The sequence below is a fragment of the Lepidothrix coronata genome, unplaced genomic scaffold (assembly GCF_001604755.1).
Source record: "Lepidothrix coronata isolate B3197 unplaced genomic scaffold, Lepidothrix_coronata-1.0 Scaffold6, whole genome shotgun sequence".
Lineage (NCBI taxonomy): Eukaryota > Metazoa > Chordata > Aves > Passeriformes > Pipridae > Lepidothrix > Lepidothrix coronata.
The window spans coordinates 4,885,338-4,904,385 of NW_016690186.1; the positions used below are offsets into that span (position 1 = coordinate 4,885,338).

Here is a 19,048-nt window from a genome sequence, read left to right on the forward strand (position 1 = left end):
TAGATTATCTGTCAGCGCTACAGATTCCCCACACACATTGTCATATCTGACCCACGAGAACTACCAGAACATGCCAGCACCCCATCATCTCTCAGGTCTGGGTTAATCAAGGGCAGCTTCAAATTTCTGCACAGGGAAGCAGAACTTCATGGGGCTTCCGAGAACTTAATTGGGCTGCTGAGATAGTAGGGGATGTTTCTTATAGGAAGTGTTCTGTTTTATGAAGTCCAGTCCTTCCCTAATGCAGGCAGTTACAGTCACCCTAACACGTTATCTTGTTTTGCCTTTATTAAGAATTCTCTTCCAACTACTTCAATTGCAAGAATTTTTTGAAATATCATTAGAAACCTCACAAATTTTAGCTTGGCCATATTGACAATCAGTGTATATCTATTCACTATATTATCCTTTTGTTTAAGCAGCGTTTTTTAACACCCTATAATCCTTGGTAGAGAGTAATCATATTTCCTCTTAGCCTTTGCTTTGTCCAAATAAGCAAGGCACATGACTGCAACTTTATTGTACAGGCCAGGCTCCCCAAATGCCTTCATAATGTGTTGTGTCACCTGAAAGCGTACTGTGGGCTCAACTTCTTCCACCAGCAGTCACTCAAGAGTGTACTCAGTCTCATCAGTACAAAATCTTACTCTGTTCCTAATGGAAACACTTTGTCTGATGTCTCCTTTGCTAATACTGGTTCTTTACACAGTCACATCTCAGAGGTCACTCCTTAAAAGCCTAGCTAACTGAGTAGCTGATTTTATCTGTCATTTCCTACTGATTGTAGCAGAAATTCTCATTCTTCCAGCAATGACTGAGAAACAGGTTGCTGACACCCTTTGAAGACTTTCTACCAAAAAAGTCCTGAAGGTTTATGGCTAACCAGTCCGATACTGGAAAGCTGAGGTGCAGGTTGGTGTACAGGGTGAAGGGAAGATAGGCCTGAAATAATATTTGGCCTTTGATAGGAGAACATTTGTGGAGTCACCATCCCTGGAAGTGTTCAAGAGGCATTTGCATCTGGCACTGGGTGATATGGTTTAGGGGTTACAGTGGTAGTGCTGGATTGACAGATTTGGTCTTAAAGGTCTCTTCCAACCTTCATGATTCTAAAACGAATTCTGCTAGGTGGAGCTCACTGAGTCACAAATTGTCCTCCACAAAAAAGCGAGTATGTCACATCTACTACTCTGTGACACACGAACAGACCAAGGAGTTACTCAAAAGGTCGAAGATGACAATATAAAAACCCATGGTGAGTAATTGCAGGCCTAGATAGAAACAAATATTTGCAAACTTATATTAGCACTTGTCATTCAGATATATCCCATTTCTAAATTCATAGCACTGGGTGAGTTCCATGTGCACACTGACAAATGGCCAAGGGCATTATAATTTGGACAATGTGGGATTCTGGTAAAAACATCCAGACATACATGCAGCAAGTCTACACTGTGGGTACAAATTTTTTATCTTTTGGGTTTTTGGATGTTACAGGTTGCTTTGACTGTCAGATGAGAACAAACTAAAAGTGAAAAAGAGGAAATCCTTAAAACCTGTTTCCTCTATCTCTGTCTTTAACGCTAGGAATCAATGAGAAACCAAACTGTTTATTTCTGTACTTCATGGGGGAAGCGTCATGGGGGTTGTGAAAGTTCCCTCTTTCCTTCCCGGTGACGAAACTTCATGAAAAAAAAAAAAAAAAAGCTCGTTTTTGCATAATTTCATAACCCTAGTTCGGGGAAGCGGCTGAGGCTCAGCCTCCGGAGCCTCCCTGCCCTCTCCCGCCCCGTCCCGCCCCGTCCCGTCCCCCCCGGCACGGCCCGGCACGGCCGGCACTCGGCGCCCGCCATGGCGGGGCCGAGGAAGGGGCCGGGCGGTGCGGAGGAGCCGCCGCCGCTGCTGGTGAAAATCGTGATGGCCGGAGAGTCCTGCGTGGGGAAGACCTCCATCGTGCGGCGGTACACGGAGCCCGATTCGCCGCCCGCCGGCACTCCCGCCACCTCCTACTTGGCCACGATCGGTGAGTGACCGCTCCGTGTGCCTCCGCCCGCCACGCTTCCTCGCCTTGCCCTCTCCTCCCCGGGTGCCCGCGGCTCACACACGGCCGGACCGGCGCTGTCAGCGCGGCGCTGCCGGTCTGGGAGATGTCAAATCTCCCTCTGCTGAGCTCTGCGCGTGTCCAGCCGCGTCCAGCAACTTAAACCTTTGGCAGCGTGTCAGGACATGTGTCACCCAGAGCCACTGCGGAGTGCTGGCCTGTTACACTGGCCTTGCTGTTCATCCGGGCTTTGGGAACCTACTCCCATTTTAAATTTACGAAGACAACTTGTTCTTATTGTTTCTATTGCCCACGGAGGCCCTGCTTCTGTACAGTGGTGTGGGTGCATAGAAAGCCGTACAGAATCACAGAATCAATTAGGTTGGAAAAGACACTCTGAGATCATCAAACCCAACCTGTGACTGAACACCGCCATGTCAACTAGTCCATGGCATTAAGTGCCATGTCCAGTCTTCCTTTAAACAGCTCCAGGGATGATGACTCCACCACCTCCCTGAGCAGTCCATTGCAATGTCTAATCACCCTTTCTGTCCAATCTAAACCTTCCCTGGCACAGCTTAAGGCTATATCCTCTTGTCCTATCACTTGTTGCCTGGGAGAAGAGGCCGACCCTGACCTGGCTACAATCCTCCTTTCAGATACCAACCTCAAAGAAATGTCAGATGCCAGTAAAATGCTCAGTTCCTCAATCTTTCAGGCTAGAAAGGGATTTAACTTTTCACTAATAATTTTAATGGTATAAAGTCAAAATATGTACTACTGTAGGTAGCTGCATGCATGATGATTAAAGAAGAGTCATTGATATGATGGAACTAATTAGGCCTTGCCAGACCATGTCCATTCTGTGCTGTACCACCACGCTGCCTCCCCCAGCACCACTGCAGATGGGTGATGATGGGGAACTTCCCACTGCCTTGGTGTCCCAGCCCCACAAGCTGACTGTCCACATGCTGAAACCTGTGTCATCAGCAGGCAAACGTGTTATGTGTGTGCAGTGATTTGATTTGCTGTGGAGATTTTCCCAATTTTTGCCTGGGAAATTTTCATTTATAACAGTTTGTGTGTATGAGTTTTTTTTTTTTTTTTCCATTTTTTTTGCTCTTGAAGAGAAGACTAAAGTATGCCAGGAAATTGTGTATTCCTGCATTTGGAATATGCATGGCTCTTTTAAACATTTTTCAGTCTGGGAGGAGTTGGCTTATCTGAATTAAATAACATAGTAGCTGTGGCAGTAGTTGGTCCAGGAAATACTTAATGTACGTGAGATGACTTGACCTGCCCGCATGAGAACAGCTGAACTTAAACCACTTTTTATTTTCTTGCCCATTCTTGCAAAACGATCTCTGAAACCATCATGAACAAGGAGGGAAGAACAAAACTAACAATGAGTTTGGGAAATAGATCCTAATAACAGGCAACTTGTTGCCAGGCTTAGCAAGGAACTCCGAAGAATGGCCATGAAAATAAACATCAGCTTTGTTGATGTGTTTTATACTGGGACAGAGATTCCTGACCATGAGGTTATTATTTTGAGATACAATTTCTTTTACTCCTAATTCAGTTCCCTGCAGACTCAAAACCTTTTCTAAAGTGATGATATTAAGAATATGGTTTCCAAGTTATAACTTAAACTATTTGAAGGAATGGTGAAGATAATATGAGGTTTTGTGACAATTATGGACTGAGATTACCTTTATTAGTTTTATTACTGACACCTACTATTGAGAGATTTAAAAACTGTTTATGAAAATGAGTCATCTGGATGTGGTTTTGTTACCTGAACATGTGAAGTTATTTCTGAAATACTTTATTCCATTTAATTCCATTTTAACAGGTGTATTAGAGCTTAGACTTTTAAAGCAATTGGGATTGTGAGTGATGTCTTCCAAAAGAATAATATCGGAAGTGAAAATTTCTTTTTTCATGTAGACAGCTACAATGGAGAAGAAGCCCTGTAGGTTGTGGCTCCTAATGTTGTAAAGGAAAAAGACACAATACAATGTTTTCTCAGTTCCTGAGGTCTTCTCCCTCATTGTTGACGCTGTCAAAACAAGTAACTGTTTTTATCTGGCTGCCTGTTTCATACAAGCTCAGCCAAATGATCCCTTTCTGTTGTGCAGCCTATTAAATGCTCATCTGCTGTTAACTGATTTTTCACCTTACCTGTCCAGGTGAAACGTGATTTGAGTAGAGGGGAGATTATCCCAGCTGTGCAATGTTGCAGCCTTCTGAGTTCCCTGACAAATTCACGTGCCCCCACCTTCCTTAGTGGCAAAGGGTCATATGCACAGAAATTAAAAGGTTGTTGAAAGTCTCATTTCTGTGTCATCATTAATCAGAGATTTGTGTTACTAGGAAAAATTCTAGTGTTATTGCAGGGGAAAAAAACAACCAAATGTTTTATAATAGGACTCAGTAGTAGCAATCTTTTCTAAAATTATGTATTTCATGAGAAAAGGCAAAAAATGCATTCACAGTAAATTTTCATTGAAAACTTTTAATGCATCACTTAAACACTCAAGGCTGGGTGCCCTTCCTCCTCTTCAATTACATCGTTCGGATAAATTATAAGCACTTATAGTTTTCTAATTAAACTTATATGCATCATAAGGCGGATGCATTGTATTATGAATAGACTATAAAGAATAAATGTTTTTGTTTAAACAATGGCATTGCATATAAAGCCATAGAGAAACTTTATGAACAAAAAACCCAGTGAACAGAATTGTGATCTCATGGACTGTGAGGTTATTTTGCTGTATTAATGGTTGCTGTGGTCCCACATGTTTTCTTTGAGAAACATTTCTGCAGAGCTCTGAGTCCTCTCAGATCTGTCATAGTCGAAAGTGGTACAACTTCATCATTAGGATTAAAAAGTCTGTGTAGATGCCCTGATACTTACTTTAGAAGGAAATAAAGTAGAGCTAATCAGCAAAAATGAACCATAGTGAAGGTATGTGTTAACACCATTGGTAGCAATCCACATCTTAATTACTTTTTCTTTTTTTTTTTTAACAAAACTGGATTTTTTTGTCACTGTTACTTTTCTGTCCAACCATCTTATCCTATGAGTTGCTTTTCTTAGCAAACCAGCAATTATCATTACTTGAGACCACTCAGATATCACACCACTTCAGATATTTCTTGTTATGTACCGGAAAACAGCCTGATACAAGTAGTACACCAACAACTAGTAGGGGTTAAGTATGGGTAGAAGTAACACAGTGGAAATTCAACCCACAACATCTCACTGGGTGCTTGCCCAGTTTGGGCACAGGAGCTGATAGCAACTGTTTCCCTATTTCTGGAGTTGAAGACAATGTAAGTGGGCATTCACCATCCTCTGCCCATGTTCTTGCTGTTGCATCCTGCTAAGCTGCTCAAACTTGCATTTTCTCTGGATAGACATATTTTTTGAGCATTTTCTGTCAGGAACTCGCCAGCTCTGTTGGAGTGAAAAGTGTGTTGTCATTTCTAGGCCAACTGCAAAAGACCTCTTTGAAGAGGACTTTTGCAGATGGCCAAAGCCTATTTTATAGATCCTGAGGGAAGAGAGGGGCATTTCACAGCTGAATTACCCTGAATTACTGACTGGTTTTGTGTGTTTTAGACCTAATTGTCTATAAGGTGCATCAGTCCTAATATGTGAATATTTGATCTTTGGAATACAAAGAAGAGAAATTAATTTCATGGCTATAAAACTTGGAAATAACAACTAGAATTTGAACTTCCACCCAGCATACCCCCTCTTGGTTTCATTTGACAGCCTAAAAGAACCTAGTACAAGCTGTTGCATTCCAATAACATTTATCTCCAGAGCTGTAATCAATGCTCACTTTGTTATGTTGATCATGTTGTACAACACTTAGGCCTAAAAGCATCTGAAATCTGTGAGCTGTCTTTGGCATTGTGGTTCTCATTTTTCTTTTCTGTCTTTGCAATTTGCTAAGTTTGCTGGAAATTTCATATAAAGACATGAACAATTCATGCATGCAGAACATATTGACTTCTGTTTTTCACTAACATTCATTGACCTTTTAGGTCAATAAATTTTGAAGTTGACTTAAGAAGTCAATACCCCTGATTTTAATTTAGATTAAGTTTTAGTCTGATTCAGCATTCTACTTTCCTTTTTATAAATAAATAAAAAAAAAAGCTTATAGCAATTATTATTAAAATGTATGTCAGCTAAGAACTTTCTCATATAGGTCTGGGAATCCCTGTCTGGTTTACAATTTTTTGCTCTATTCCCAATCCACCATTTGAAAGCGATGTTTCAGCCTCCCAGTGTGTACCCTGTCCCTCTCAACATCAATTGTAGAAAATGATACAGATAATTAAACAAAACCGTGTGAATTTCAGGAGCAAATGTTTTCCATCACGTTGGAATTTCACCTTACATGAGCAAATTTGACTTAAATTACATTTCCATCTGACATTATTAATTCCATCAAGGAAGCTTTGTGTAATACTAATTACAGATACCAATTATACTATTTCATCTTTCCTTTCCATTGAAGCTTCAATGAAAATTCATCAAGTGAAGGACATGATTATCATAATAATTTTTTAAATCTGCCTCAACTCCCGTATCACATACACACAAAAAATGTTAATGGCATTGGAATCATGCATGTGAGAGTGTACTTGTCAAAATTTTGTGCACAATACATCTGTCAGTACAAAGGAGGGGAACATTTCCTCTGTTGCATTTTTTAGTTTGCTGACATGGATACTTTGCTTTGATAAATTAATTTGGCAGTCAGGTTCTTACAGAAATCAGTACAGTGGTATTAACTTAAAATTTTTGTGATTTTTCAAACTGTCTAGGTCTTTCAAATGACATTACTACAGGTGAAAAGCCACTCTGATGTAATTTTAAGTAGCTGTAGTTTGATCTTATGGAATTTTGACTATACAGTATGGTCAGCTGTCGCAGTGCCAGCTTAACTTCACTTAATATAATTGACAAAAAAAACTTTGTTGTTTTTCAGTGGGGAAAAAAGCTATCAGAGAAATTATCAAATGTTATTTCAAACTTCAGCAATAAAGTAATAGGGAAACAATGGTTAACTCTGAGAAAAGTGCCACTCTAAGATAGCAGCTGATAGCTGGCTGATTGCAGTATTGAAACTAGAACTTTAGCAGCCCATAAATGCAGATATAGTCTACTACATTTGGAGTACTAATTTGATAATATAATGAAGGAAAACACCATAAATTATAAGGAAAATAACTTTGAGGAAAGATCTGTAGTCTATGTAGAGACAACGTTCTCCACTGATTTCAGATATTAATGCTTGCTTTTAGAATTCTGGATCTGTGATACACTGTGGTTTAGGCTGTAGAGACAATCCTCTTCACATTGAATTTAATGCCATGTAAGTTTTGTGTTTGTGTGTAATTAGTACAGCCAGCTCCTACTCCTGTTCATGTAACTCTGGATACTTTTTTTAGGGATTTGGAAATAAGGACAGAAAAATGGTGTGGCACGTGTAATGGCTTTGTAAGCATGTCTGCCTTCCCATTCATAGCTGCCATGCTGTTGAAAATCACCAAGATATTTGGACAACATATTATTGTGCATGGGCTGTGAAACTGCTGTCATGTCACTTGCCTATCCATGGAAATACCTACTTGTAGTTTTAGAGTATCTGCACCTTTGCTTTGGCCTGCCCCTTCATTGCTTGGTATTGGCATTGCTTTGTATTGTATTTGTGCAATGTATTGGCACATAGCTGCTTCGATCATTGAATAATTTCCTTCTACAACTTCCATTTTGAATGTATATGGTTGGCTAGTTATTCTTTGTTTGGTGTTGTTCCTTTTCACTTTCTGTTCAAAATTGCACCATAACTAGAGCTAAGAAACACTATTCAAAGGGAATCCATGTTAGTATGAGAAATGTTACAGATTTTCCTTTTTTTCTTTTAGGCATTGATTTTAAAGTAAAGCTAGTAATGTTTAATGACACAAGAGTGAAACTTCAAATATGGTAAGTTTTAATTTGTATCACAAATGAAAGCCAACTAAATTGCATTATGACCTGAAAAAATCTCATCTGCTTTTGATCATGTGTCTTCCTGACATGCAGGCGTTCCTACTAGGTCATTTTAAAATTTGAGTTTAGCCTAGAGGAGCACAGTAACTAATGTAAATTTAAAATAGGGTTATCCCTGGGTTGCTTTAACAGTAAAACTTGCAGCATACAAACACTGCAGATCTATGATCCATATTAAGTGTATTTAATTGTATAGGAACATTGAGGGAAGTGACAAAGCAAAAACATTTTACAGTTCATTACCCATCAAATGCATGTTCAAAAGCATCACCAAGAGAAAGCCACTAAGAGGAGTCTGTGAACATACACTATTTTTTGGTTTGGAGGTTTTACTAAAGAGTATATAGGGCTACTGACAGCTGTCTCTCCAGGCATCCAGTACCAAATGTTATTTATACTTACCGGTATTTAACTTCTCAAGGAATAAATGTGTACATGAATTACCTGACCATTATTAGATCCACAGTTATTCTGCCTCAAGCTTTAATACAAAAGTATCGGAGGCTTGTTTACAGCTTTCTTAAGGCATAATTATGTGTAGGAGTCACTGCATCCCTGTATTTTGTAGACTTTTTCCTGAAACCTGTCTTCCATCTAAACCAGCTTACTGTTTGTGTCAGAGTTTACATAGGGCTTGTCAGAATATGGGGATGTCACCCGACTCCTGCAATGCTTGTACTACAGATTTTTTTTATCATCTGGGTTGTACTGATCATAATTATTATGTATATAAAGAAGCAACGGTGGACTTGACATTACACTCAGACTTCAGCCACTGGTTTCGCTTCCTTAGTAGGGCTGTATTATTCAGAATAAATTTCCAGTGTATTTATTTTAATGCTGTGTCTCTCATCTGTGTCTTTTCTTGTTCCTTTCACATTAGAGTATATAATTCAAAATTTGGACAATACTCCTTAAAATAAAGTGATTTTTCTTGGAGGTTCTGCAATTTGATCATCTTTTGTTTGTTTGTGTGTGCGTGTGTGATTTATTGCAATTTCTTTCAGGGATACTGCTGGCCAGGAACGATTCCATACACTTAGTACTAGCTATTTCCGTGGTGCACAAGGCTTTGTTCTTGTATATGACATCACAAATCTGAAGAGTTTTCAGAGTATAACAATGTGGATGCAAGACATATATGAGGTAAATGTATCTGTCAGTGGTTGATCTCCTAATGAAAGTAATTAATGTGTTGTTTTAAATGACTGCATGAGATCTATTCTTTTTTTCTGTGTTTATAACCAGAATTTCTTGCATTTAACTAAGCACACAGTATGATAGTAGAATTACTGTCATCTGAAACTGGAACAGAATGTATATTATCCAGGACAAGCCCATGGTGATGCAGGAATGTTTTCTGAAGTACTTGTAAAACATAGCTTCCAATTCAGGTTTGTGCATGCTGAGTTATGATGCTTTTGTCACTGGTGTGGCTACACATAAGTCAATCTCCATGAGCTCATCCTAGGGTTTTAATTGGTTTCTGTATGAAAATTCCATATCACAGCCAATTATTTCCCTTTTCTATTTTCATTACTTTGGTGTAATTACCTCATCCCAAGATCAAAGGAATTAAATATCCTCTTTGTCCTTGCTAGATATTCCTTGAGAGGATGGTTTCAAGAGGGAGGAATTGGGGTGGGAAGCTGTTTGTTTAGCTCAGCTGCTTGTAGTGCTGCAGCCAGAAACACGTGCTTTCATGTAAAATAGGAAGTGATTCAACAGCACATGGCTGCCAGACAGGGAGTGTGTTCTCACCTCCCTGCTCCTAAACATTGGCTCCCACTGTGCTGCTTTTGGAGCTTGTCAAGAGTCCTCTGTGGTTCACTCTGACTTTCTAATGCAATAGAAAACTAACAGAGCAAAAAAAGTTGGATGGTTTTTCTGCTCCATCAGTGAGTTTAAGAGGCTAATAGAATGGTCTGACGCTTATTGGAGTTGGTGCAAGGTAAATAGGTAGGAGCAGGAAGGCAAAGAGAGAAGAATGTATGGGAACAATGTGAAGGAACCAGGGAGGGAGGAGTGTGCAAACCCTTAGACATAAGATCGTTCAGCTGCCTGTAACCCTGTATTCCAAGTCTTTATGGCTAGGTCTCTCTTTTGTTGTGTTCTCTGTTAGATGAGGCAGATCAGTTTTAGAATAGTTCAGCTGTAAGGGACCCATAGTGACCATCCAGCTGCCTGACCACTTCAGGGCTGGCCAAAAGTTAAAGCACATTATTAAGGGCATTGTCCAAATGCCTCTTTACTTGGCTTGGGGAGTCGACCATCTCCCTAGGAAGCCTGTTCCAATGTTTGACCACCCTCTCAGTAAAGAAATGCTTCCTAATGTTCAGTCTGAATCTCCAAGGCACAACTTTAAGCCATTCCTACATGTCCTGTCTCTCCATGCCAAGGAGGAGAGATCAGCACCATTCCCTTTACTTCCCCTCCTCAGGGGGCTGTAGAGAGCAATGAGATTGCCCCTAAGCAGTAGCATGGCAGTCTGTAGTTAGCACAGTTGTGTAAGTTAGTATGCTTGTGTAAGAATCCAAGCAAGGTAGTGCTCTTTGTTGATTAAAATCAAGTAAACATTCAGGCAGTTTTTTTAATGCTCTTATGATTTGGCGGGAATATGACATGATGGAGAGTTAATCTTCGGAAAGTGGGCTTGAAGTAAAACCATCAAACACATCATTTTCTCTCTTCACAGCTTCAGTATACAGCTGAATTAATGGACTACACGTGGTCATATATCCAATAATACATACGTAGGGTATCTTATACTCTTGGTAAAACATTACATTTACATTATCTCATTATTAACGACATTACCATGGTGACCTAGTACATCATTATCCTTGACTTTAGAGCCGTCTTAAAAGTCCTAGTGGCAACAGAGCCTAATGCAGTAATGTGTTACTGAAGGAGATTTGATGACACAATATTCTTGCTGGTTTGTCTGCACACACTTCAAATTAAGACATCTGTTTTATTATTTTGTTAAGAAAAGCACATGCCCTTATGTATTATGGGCAAATAAAAGCCACACCTATATATGCCACTGGTTGTACAGTTTCATGGTTAACAAAGATTTAACCCAGCACACAGTAGAATAGTATGTTTGCCGTAATCTGAAGCTGAAAATATAGATTATCCATATATATCCATTAATATCTATCTATCTGTGCATGTATCTATATATCTGAGCGTACAAATTTCTCTATAAAATGCTGGTCTTTATTCACACTGGCTCCGAAGGGGTCATTTTGTCCTGTCATCTTTAATTAGATCAACAGGGTGATTGATTCAGTGGGCTACAATTCACAACCATGAACAGCAATAAAGTTTCAGAACTATATGGCCAGAGTGGAGGGAAGTATGAGACTAGCACCTGTAGCCACCGTGCAGGCTTAGATCTGCTTAAGTCAGTCAGGAAATGACACCTGCACAAGCCTGCTTTCTGTTTGTGACACTTCAAAGCTTCCGTGTAAATGCAGTCAAGCTATTTAGACTGTTTAGTCTTAACCCCCGAAGGTCCTTTGTTAGTTTAAAATTTAAAAAATCGAAAAATACTCAATCTAAACCAATTTTTAGGAATGTAAATTGCATGATTGATTGTACCAATCTCAAAACTAGCAATTAGTGTTGTAATAGAGCTAGATAATAATAAAAAATTTAATTTAGTCCTAGTGGGATATCAATTTCTGAAGCGTCTTGGTAGAAATATATGGAGCCATTCATTGCAAAAGAAGTGTTTTTAAGCAATAACTGTTTAAAACCAGGGCATTTCATGAAAATTAATTACTTCCTGGAGGTCGGTGACATTCCCTGCATTTGCTTTGGTCTGTGAATGCAAACCAGTATTTAATTCCCCACAAATGCCCAGAATCAAAGTGGCTATTGCTACAGCACCCTTTGAAATATGCAAGGATAGAAAAAATAAATAAGTTTTAAAAAGAAAAACAGATAGAATACAGACTTCATGAAATAACGGACTAACGGGTAGTGTAAAGCTTGCACCTGAACCAATCAAACAGGAATTTTTGAGACAATTCAGTTATTACATTATACTCTCATGTTTTAATTCTTCACACATAAAAATTTTAAACAGAGTTTTTTAAAAATCTGTTCAATGTACTAAGCCATTTTTACAACAGTTGAAAATAACAATCTAAGCAATTTAGCATTCTTAAGAAGTCCATTGATTTTATAAAAACTGGCCAGTCAGTGCAATTACAATCAGATTGCCAGTAATGTTCTTATTATATTTCAGTTATTTGGAATGTGGAATACAGCAAATTTCCTATTAAAAATGAATTACTGTTCAAGGAAGTTCAAGACAGAAATATGCTGCCATATCTTTATTGCTGTAAAATTTATATTCAGAACTAGAGGAAACTAAGTAACATGACTGTACTTAAAAATCTTAGTAGAAAAATATACTCACTCACAGATTAATATTTTAGGGCATTATTGGCAAATCCTGTACAGGTATATTGGATTTGAAATGCACTCATTAGGACCATGATAATTGCAGGAAAATTACTTTGAATCTGAAACCATTCTTTGTTCGTAGGATTGCAGGTTATGTGCAATTTATTAAAGTGTTCCTCTTGTCTTCTGACATGGCTTTTAGCTGTTGTATGTACCTGTTCTGAAAAGCTGATTCTGTTTAGCCTTTAAAAATTAAGTACAAGCAGCTGTGTACCAAATCCATTTGCAGAAAGCAGTTCTTTCTAGGAATTTTTGAACAAGATTCCAACTAACATTGGCAAAAACTTCCTCACAATAGGGTGGTCAAATGCTCAAACAGGTACCCAAGAGAGGAACTCTTAAAGGACACACTTAAAATGCCCTTCAACAGGGCCTTGAGCAACCTGACCTGACTTTGAAGTTGGCCCATCTTCAAGCAGGGGATTAGACCAAATGACTTCCAGAAGTCCTTGCCAACCTAAATCACTAATGGAATACATTAGCTTTCTATTTGTCCTACCTGAAGAAGTGACCCCTTGACCAGTGTATAAACTGTATGGGTGTGTTGTGTTGCTGACATTTTCGCATAGTGCCCTCTTTTGGTTCAGTTTATCTGGTGCATCTGGGAGACTGGACTGTCTTTCGGTGTTTCTGCATCACACTTAAATAAAAGCAGCACAGCAAATTGCTGTACAAATGTAAATTAGGTTGACTTCAAGTTCTTCTGAGTTTTTCTTCCTCAGGAGGGAAAGCTTGATGTCAAAAGATTTAATTGTTCCAGTTTGTAGGTGGGTTTGTTGTTATGGCTCTGATTAGAACTTAAAATTCTTGTTCTTGTCATTTTACTAAATTAGTTTATCTGTAATCCCAGGTTGGTTCTGGGATAAATTGGTTTATATTTACTGCAGTCTAAGTTTGCTTGTAGGCAAACAAATTCTATTATTTGTTTATTTCCACTGAAGTCCTGGAAACCAGGCATTTGTAACTGAGGTCATAAGATGACACTTAGAAAAATATATAGAAAGAGACATGTATGGGAATCATAATATGAACATTGTCCATGTGATACTGTCAAAGAGACTGTGAGGGCAATCTGTTACTGATAAATAGCTCTTCAGTATTACAAAGGGTAAGTTTCTACTGTCATTGTCTAGTGAGTAAGAAGAGGAAACTTCCCAGCTTTAAGACCTTCTCCAGCCCTGCCTTCATCTTGCAGTTTGACCACGTGCATCTTTGTCAGATGTGAAAAATTATATTAATACTACATTTCTTCCTCATATACAAACTAATTGAGTATTCCCATAGTGTATTTATCACGTATGGGTTCTCGGTTTGACTATTTGGACTTACAAACTTCTGTTCCCTTTTCAAACTGTCATCAGTGAGTATCAAAATCATGCAACCCTTCATGACTGCACCCTGGAAGTGTGGTGGAGGGACAAGGTGGTGTTTCTGGAGGATGTATCGCTGGATAGATTGGTTCATACAACAAGGAGCCTGGATGAGCTTGTAAACATCACGGTCAGTTTGCTGCAGGGGAGGTTGAGGCTGGCCATTCATGGTCGGGTCTGTGCTCACCATTTAAGAAGTGAAAGTATCGTTTCTTCCAATAACCTGTAAGTACAGATGTGGTGTAGTTCTCTTACAGTAAGGGTGTCTGCTGCTTTTCATACTCACATAAATTCAGAGCACTTCTGGAAAACAAGAACTGCAGAAAAAAAGACCTAATATTTGAAAAGAAAAAAAAAAACACCAAATAAATTACATACAAAGGGGATGAACAAGATATTTTCCCTTTTGCATTTTTGATTTCTGTTAATAGCCATGTAGTCAGGTAGTGATTTGTGTATGTGCTTGGTTGAGTGCCCAGGTTGGGTGAACATTAAGCAGGAGGGTGAAGGGCATGGGTGGGTGTCCCCTGTCAGTAGGTCGCTAAAGAGGCCGTGGTGCTGTGGTGCAAATGTCCAGTGTTCCGAACCTAGTACGTGGCAGAGCTGGGTTTGAGGCTCTGCCGCTGCTCCCTCCCGTGGCCACTGCTCGGAGCAGCCTGATTCCTGCTGCCGGCAGATCTAGCTGCCTGGGAACCCAGCGAAAGAAAAGCCCTTTTGCCAAAACCTGGTGACTCCAAGCTTTGCCAAACACTTCAGAAAACTTGGTTAGTCTCAATAAATCTCTTGACTCCAATTTTTTGAGAGAAATATAGTGCTCATGTTTTCCTTTTCAAGATAAAATAGTATAGGTTTTCTACCTATAGTTCAGGTTATTTTATTTATTATTCAATAAAATGTAAACTTTGAAATATTAAAACCTGAGGGAAAACTGAGAGAGTGAACCAAAAATCTGGCATTTTTGACATACCAAAGCAAAACTGTTTTTTAATCTTTACCTTTGACCTTTAGAGTAAAGTTAAATGTCTCTTATAATACATTCATCAACATCAACAACTTCTTCCAAATGAAAAGTTGATAATGTGATGAGATTAAGTTGTCTATTTACCCTATTTTGGGACTGATATATGTGATTTTATGTAGGAGAGCCATTGACCTTAATGAGTGAATCTCCAGTGCATTCTGAAATACACAACATTTTGATCTGTTAGTCCAGGTTAGATTGATTCGCAACTTTAGGCCTGTACTTCCTAGTCTTATGTTAAGTTTACTTCATTTTAATACTACGTTATCTTGAACATCAAGTCTGGGTATGAAATAGGTTTAGCTTAGGAGAATGGGTTAAAAAAATGAAATAGTGTTCCTTAATAATAAATTGTGCCTACTGCTGTACTCTTCAAATGAGGCAACTTAGTTGTAAAAGTACAAATAGACTAAAAATAATGATTCTCTCATCCTTTTCTGAATAGAGGTTTTTCTCTGCATTTCTCTGAAGGGAAGGGCATGCATGCGTGTGTGTGTGAGCTCTCAGCAAGATGATTCTGACTGATTCTGCACTATGGCAAAGTTATAGAAATTAAGATGGTGACAGAGATCAGAGAGAGATGTGCAGCCTGAGACCAGGCTTTTTGAGTCATCGAAGAAGCTGTGTGAGCATGTACCTCCAGAATAAAAGCCATGGCAATCAGACCACGTTTGCTTCAATTGTCTCTAGAGTGAGACCCTCAGCTTCCTCCATTTAAGGACCAAAAGTGGTTTTAAATATGACTTTCACAACAAATGTCAGTTTTCACATTCCACATTCTGTTGCAGAACTGTTCCCTTTCCTTGTCATTATTCCAGTCATGCATAGTTACAATAGCTTATCTTAAAATAACACTGATGTAAAGAACCCAGTGCTTTTCACAGTCATCATGCATGTGAGTGGATTAGAGGAATGAAGGATGGAGACAAGGTCAAAAAGGTAGATTTTTCTTCCTTTTGGGATCAATGAGGTTTTTAAATTTTACTTCATTAAAAATCTATTGCCTTCTTCCTAGTATCTTGGAATAATCAGACTTTTATGTTGAGTTTGAACACTTTGAATATAATTTTACTGTCTGTGTGCAAAAGTGAAGTACAGAGAGGTGCTCTTTCAGGTGCAGCAAATTCCTTCCTTTTTACTTGTGAGTGCTGGATGTAGACCGGAGTCATATGCTAATCCATGGATCTATTACTTTAGGGAGGGAAGTGTCTGTGAATTCAGGGCATTTCCACTCACTTTAAAGCCTCAGGATGGAGCACTCATCAGAAGATGGTGCCCATGCACCATATACTTTATATCTTATGAAAGGGGTTGGAAATTATACATGGCACTTCTAAGTAGCTTTTTTCTGCTCTTTGCATTCTTGCTGTTTCATTCCTAATCCCAGTAACTGATGGAAAATATTTCCACATATGAAGGTCAGGACAGAATTTAGCCTTTACTTTCAAGGGAGTGAAGTGCCGAGAGTTTGTGTGAGCTGAAGGTGAAGGACTTTTGTTGTTTGCTTTTTTCTTACTTGACATTTATTAATGCTGGTTCTCTTTTAGAAAGCAGGTGATGAAGTGGACGTAATACTGTTGGGCAACAAGTGTGATAAGGAGTCAGAACGTGTAGTTCCAAAACAGAAAGGAGAAAAGGTATCATTGATACTTTCTTTGGGCTCTCCTGAGTATCTTAGTATGTCACTGTGAGCTGTTAAACTGGAAATGGTGAAAAGCTCCTGAATCCCAAAAATTCTACTAGGGATTGCTCCAGAAGAACACTTGAGGAGTCCTGGAGTGCTGGGGGCTTTTTTAACATACGAGTAGAAACACATTAAATAATTCCTAGATGGTCTCTTTAGAATACACTTTTAAAAGTTCGAATGCACTTTAAAAGTTTTAGGTCCTACAGTAGAAATCTTTAATATAGAGTCTGCATTTTCAGAATACTGTTGTAATATGGAATACTAAAATGTAATACATTCTGCATAATTTTTCTGGTACCACCCATCAATAATCTTTTTGCTAAAATCTGACTATAAGGAACTATTCTGACAGCCTATGCAAAGTGATCTGCATTCTCTATGAGTAGCCCTAAATAAGACTGGACAGGTACTGAACATCCAGCTCCCCTAGACCTAACTGTGTGTGTGTGGTACGGCTGAGACTACAGTATGGTTTATACCTGCTGACCACAGTTAGGGGAAGAACTGTTAGTAAGTGGGGAGTGCTGTTTTAAAGGCAGTGACAATTTATTGTCACTGAGAACCAGTGAGGAAATTCAGAAGCCATGCTATGACAGAAGAAATTTTGATAATGACTAAATATTGCAGGAGGGCATGGCCTATATACCAGTTAATTTTGCTACTGCATACTGTATGCATCTGTTGTCTGGAACTTGGAATTAGCCCTCCTTTTTATGCTTTCAGGCATGGTGAGTCAGGCAGGATGTTCAAAGAAAAACACACTGATGATATCTTGCCAATTATATAAGCCCAGATTAGGGAACTTTAAAAAAATAACATCACCTTTTTGACAGCATTACAATCTTGCAAGTTCATTGTTTGTATGGAAGGTGCTTTCAATGTTAATGTACCATAACTGTTTACAAGGAATAAGGTTGCTGAAAAACACATATGTACTCTCATACAAAGAATGTACTGTCAGAAATTTAAAGAATCACTGGATGCATGTGCACAAGAGGGCAGTAGTAGGGTTTTGCATATCGTATTAAGTGTGACATTTTCTGACTTCTGTGTTCTTAACTATGCAATCAAAATTTCTCTTAATAATGTATTTTTTTCAGAAACAAATCATTACCTCCTCCCCAGTGAGTCTACTTGCTAGATTTCCCCTGTGTTTTTAGGCAAGGCAACTCTTCAGTTATACTGTTTCTTCTTTTAATATGATTTACAAGTGCTAAAGCATCTGACTGAACATGCTGGAGAAATAGTCCATTAGCAGAGAGAGAGCTAGTAATTTTCTTCTCACTCCAAAGAAGAAAATATCCTTATTAGGAGGGGAAAACAGTTTGATACTAAGATTGACACATAATAATTCATACTTAGGTATTTCATATTACCTTGAGAGTATGAGCTGTAAGTATTGTTCTGCTCAGTCTCTTGCAGAGAAGCCCCTAGGTTCCATGGGAATCTTGTCATCTGTGTTGTATGTCACTTCCTAGACTAATTTAATGCTGCGAATTTTTAGTTACTCTCTTTTGTAATTATGTAATTTCAATCACTCAGAAATTGATGTATTTAATTTTAACATTATCAAGTATAATTTTCTTGTATTAATTGCTTCTTATTCACTTTGACAAAAGTTTTAACTCAAGGTTCTTGGGCTCCTCCATTCACCCCCCCAAATATAATTTTCTTTTTCACTGAAAAATAAAAATGTTGAAGGTTGGTAGAATGTGGCAGTTTTTTTCCTATCAAATCTTTCTAACAGAAAAAGCCAAGTAGAATTTTCTACCCTTTTTTTTGCTTTTGCTGTCTTCATAGCTGAAGCTGATTTATAACTTTGAAGCTGATTTTACATGTACAATACAAATTTTAAAAAAATATTCTGCACAGCTCTAGGAATATTTCAGCCACATCTCTCTGATTCAATACTAAGAAATCATAGCAGCCCTTTGCTGGGAAGTAGTATATTTTGAGTTAAAGGAACAATTGGAATTAAATTTCATCTTGGAAGCGGTATTAGCATTATTTTGTTACTGTAGCACTGGCTCTCCAAACTGTTCTCAAGGATATTATAAAATAAAATTGCCCAGTAGTATAATTCTGATAGGTTTGTAAATGTATTTAGATATTTCATTTATGGATCTACTCAAGATACTCCTAAAGGAGAAAAAAAGTAGTTCTTTGAATGTGCCTTTCCAGTTTCTTTATGAGAGGGAGTAGCCAGATCTGTGTTCTTCATATTTCCAGCTGCTTTAACACTGGAGTGGTAGGGGTTTTTCCATCTAGTTACATTTTTAGAAGACTTGCTTGCCACAGAACTTACCTCTATGCAGGGTGAATTGAAATTATGCATACATTAATCTTCTTTGACCAATATTGTGCACAT

The 19,048-nt window shown here is 38.5% G+C and overlaps 1 protein-coding gene across 2 annotated transcripts in view; it reads left to right on the forward strand.

The window, feature by feature from the left end:
• The first annotated feature begins 1,820 nt into the window (after positions 1-1,820).
• The window catches only part of LOC108506613 (ras-related protein Rab-10-like), a 29,871-nt gene continuing 12,643 nt past the window's right edge, over positions 1,821-19,048 (forward strand). Inside the window, exons 1-4 of one of the 2 annotated variants that reach the window (XM_017833822.1) lie at positions 1,821-2,023; positions 7,997-8,057; positions 9,131-9,269; positions 16,541-16,630. In XM_017833822.1, the coding sequence (XP_017689311.1) occupies positions 1,852-2,023; positions 7,997-8,057; positions 9,131-9,269; positions 16,541-16,630 (462 nt within the window). In that variant the 5' untranslated portion in view covers positions 1,821-1,851. The remainder of the gene's footprint in view (positions 2,024-7,996; positions 8,058-9,130; positions 9,270-16,540; positions 16,631-19,048) is intronic. The other variant, XM_017833830.1, reaches the window with a different exon arrangement.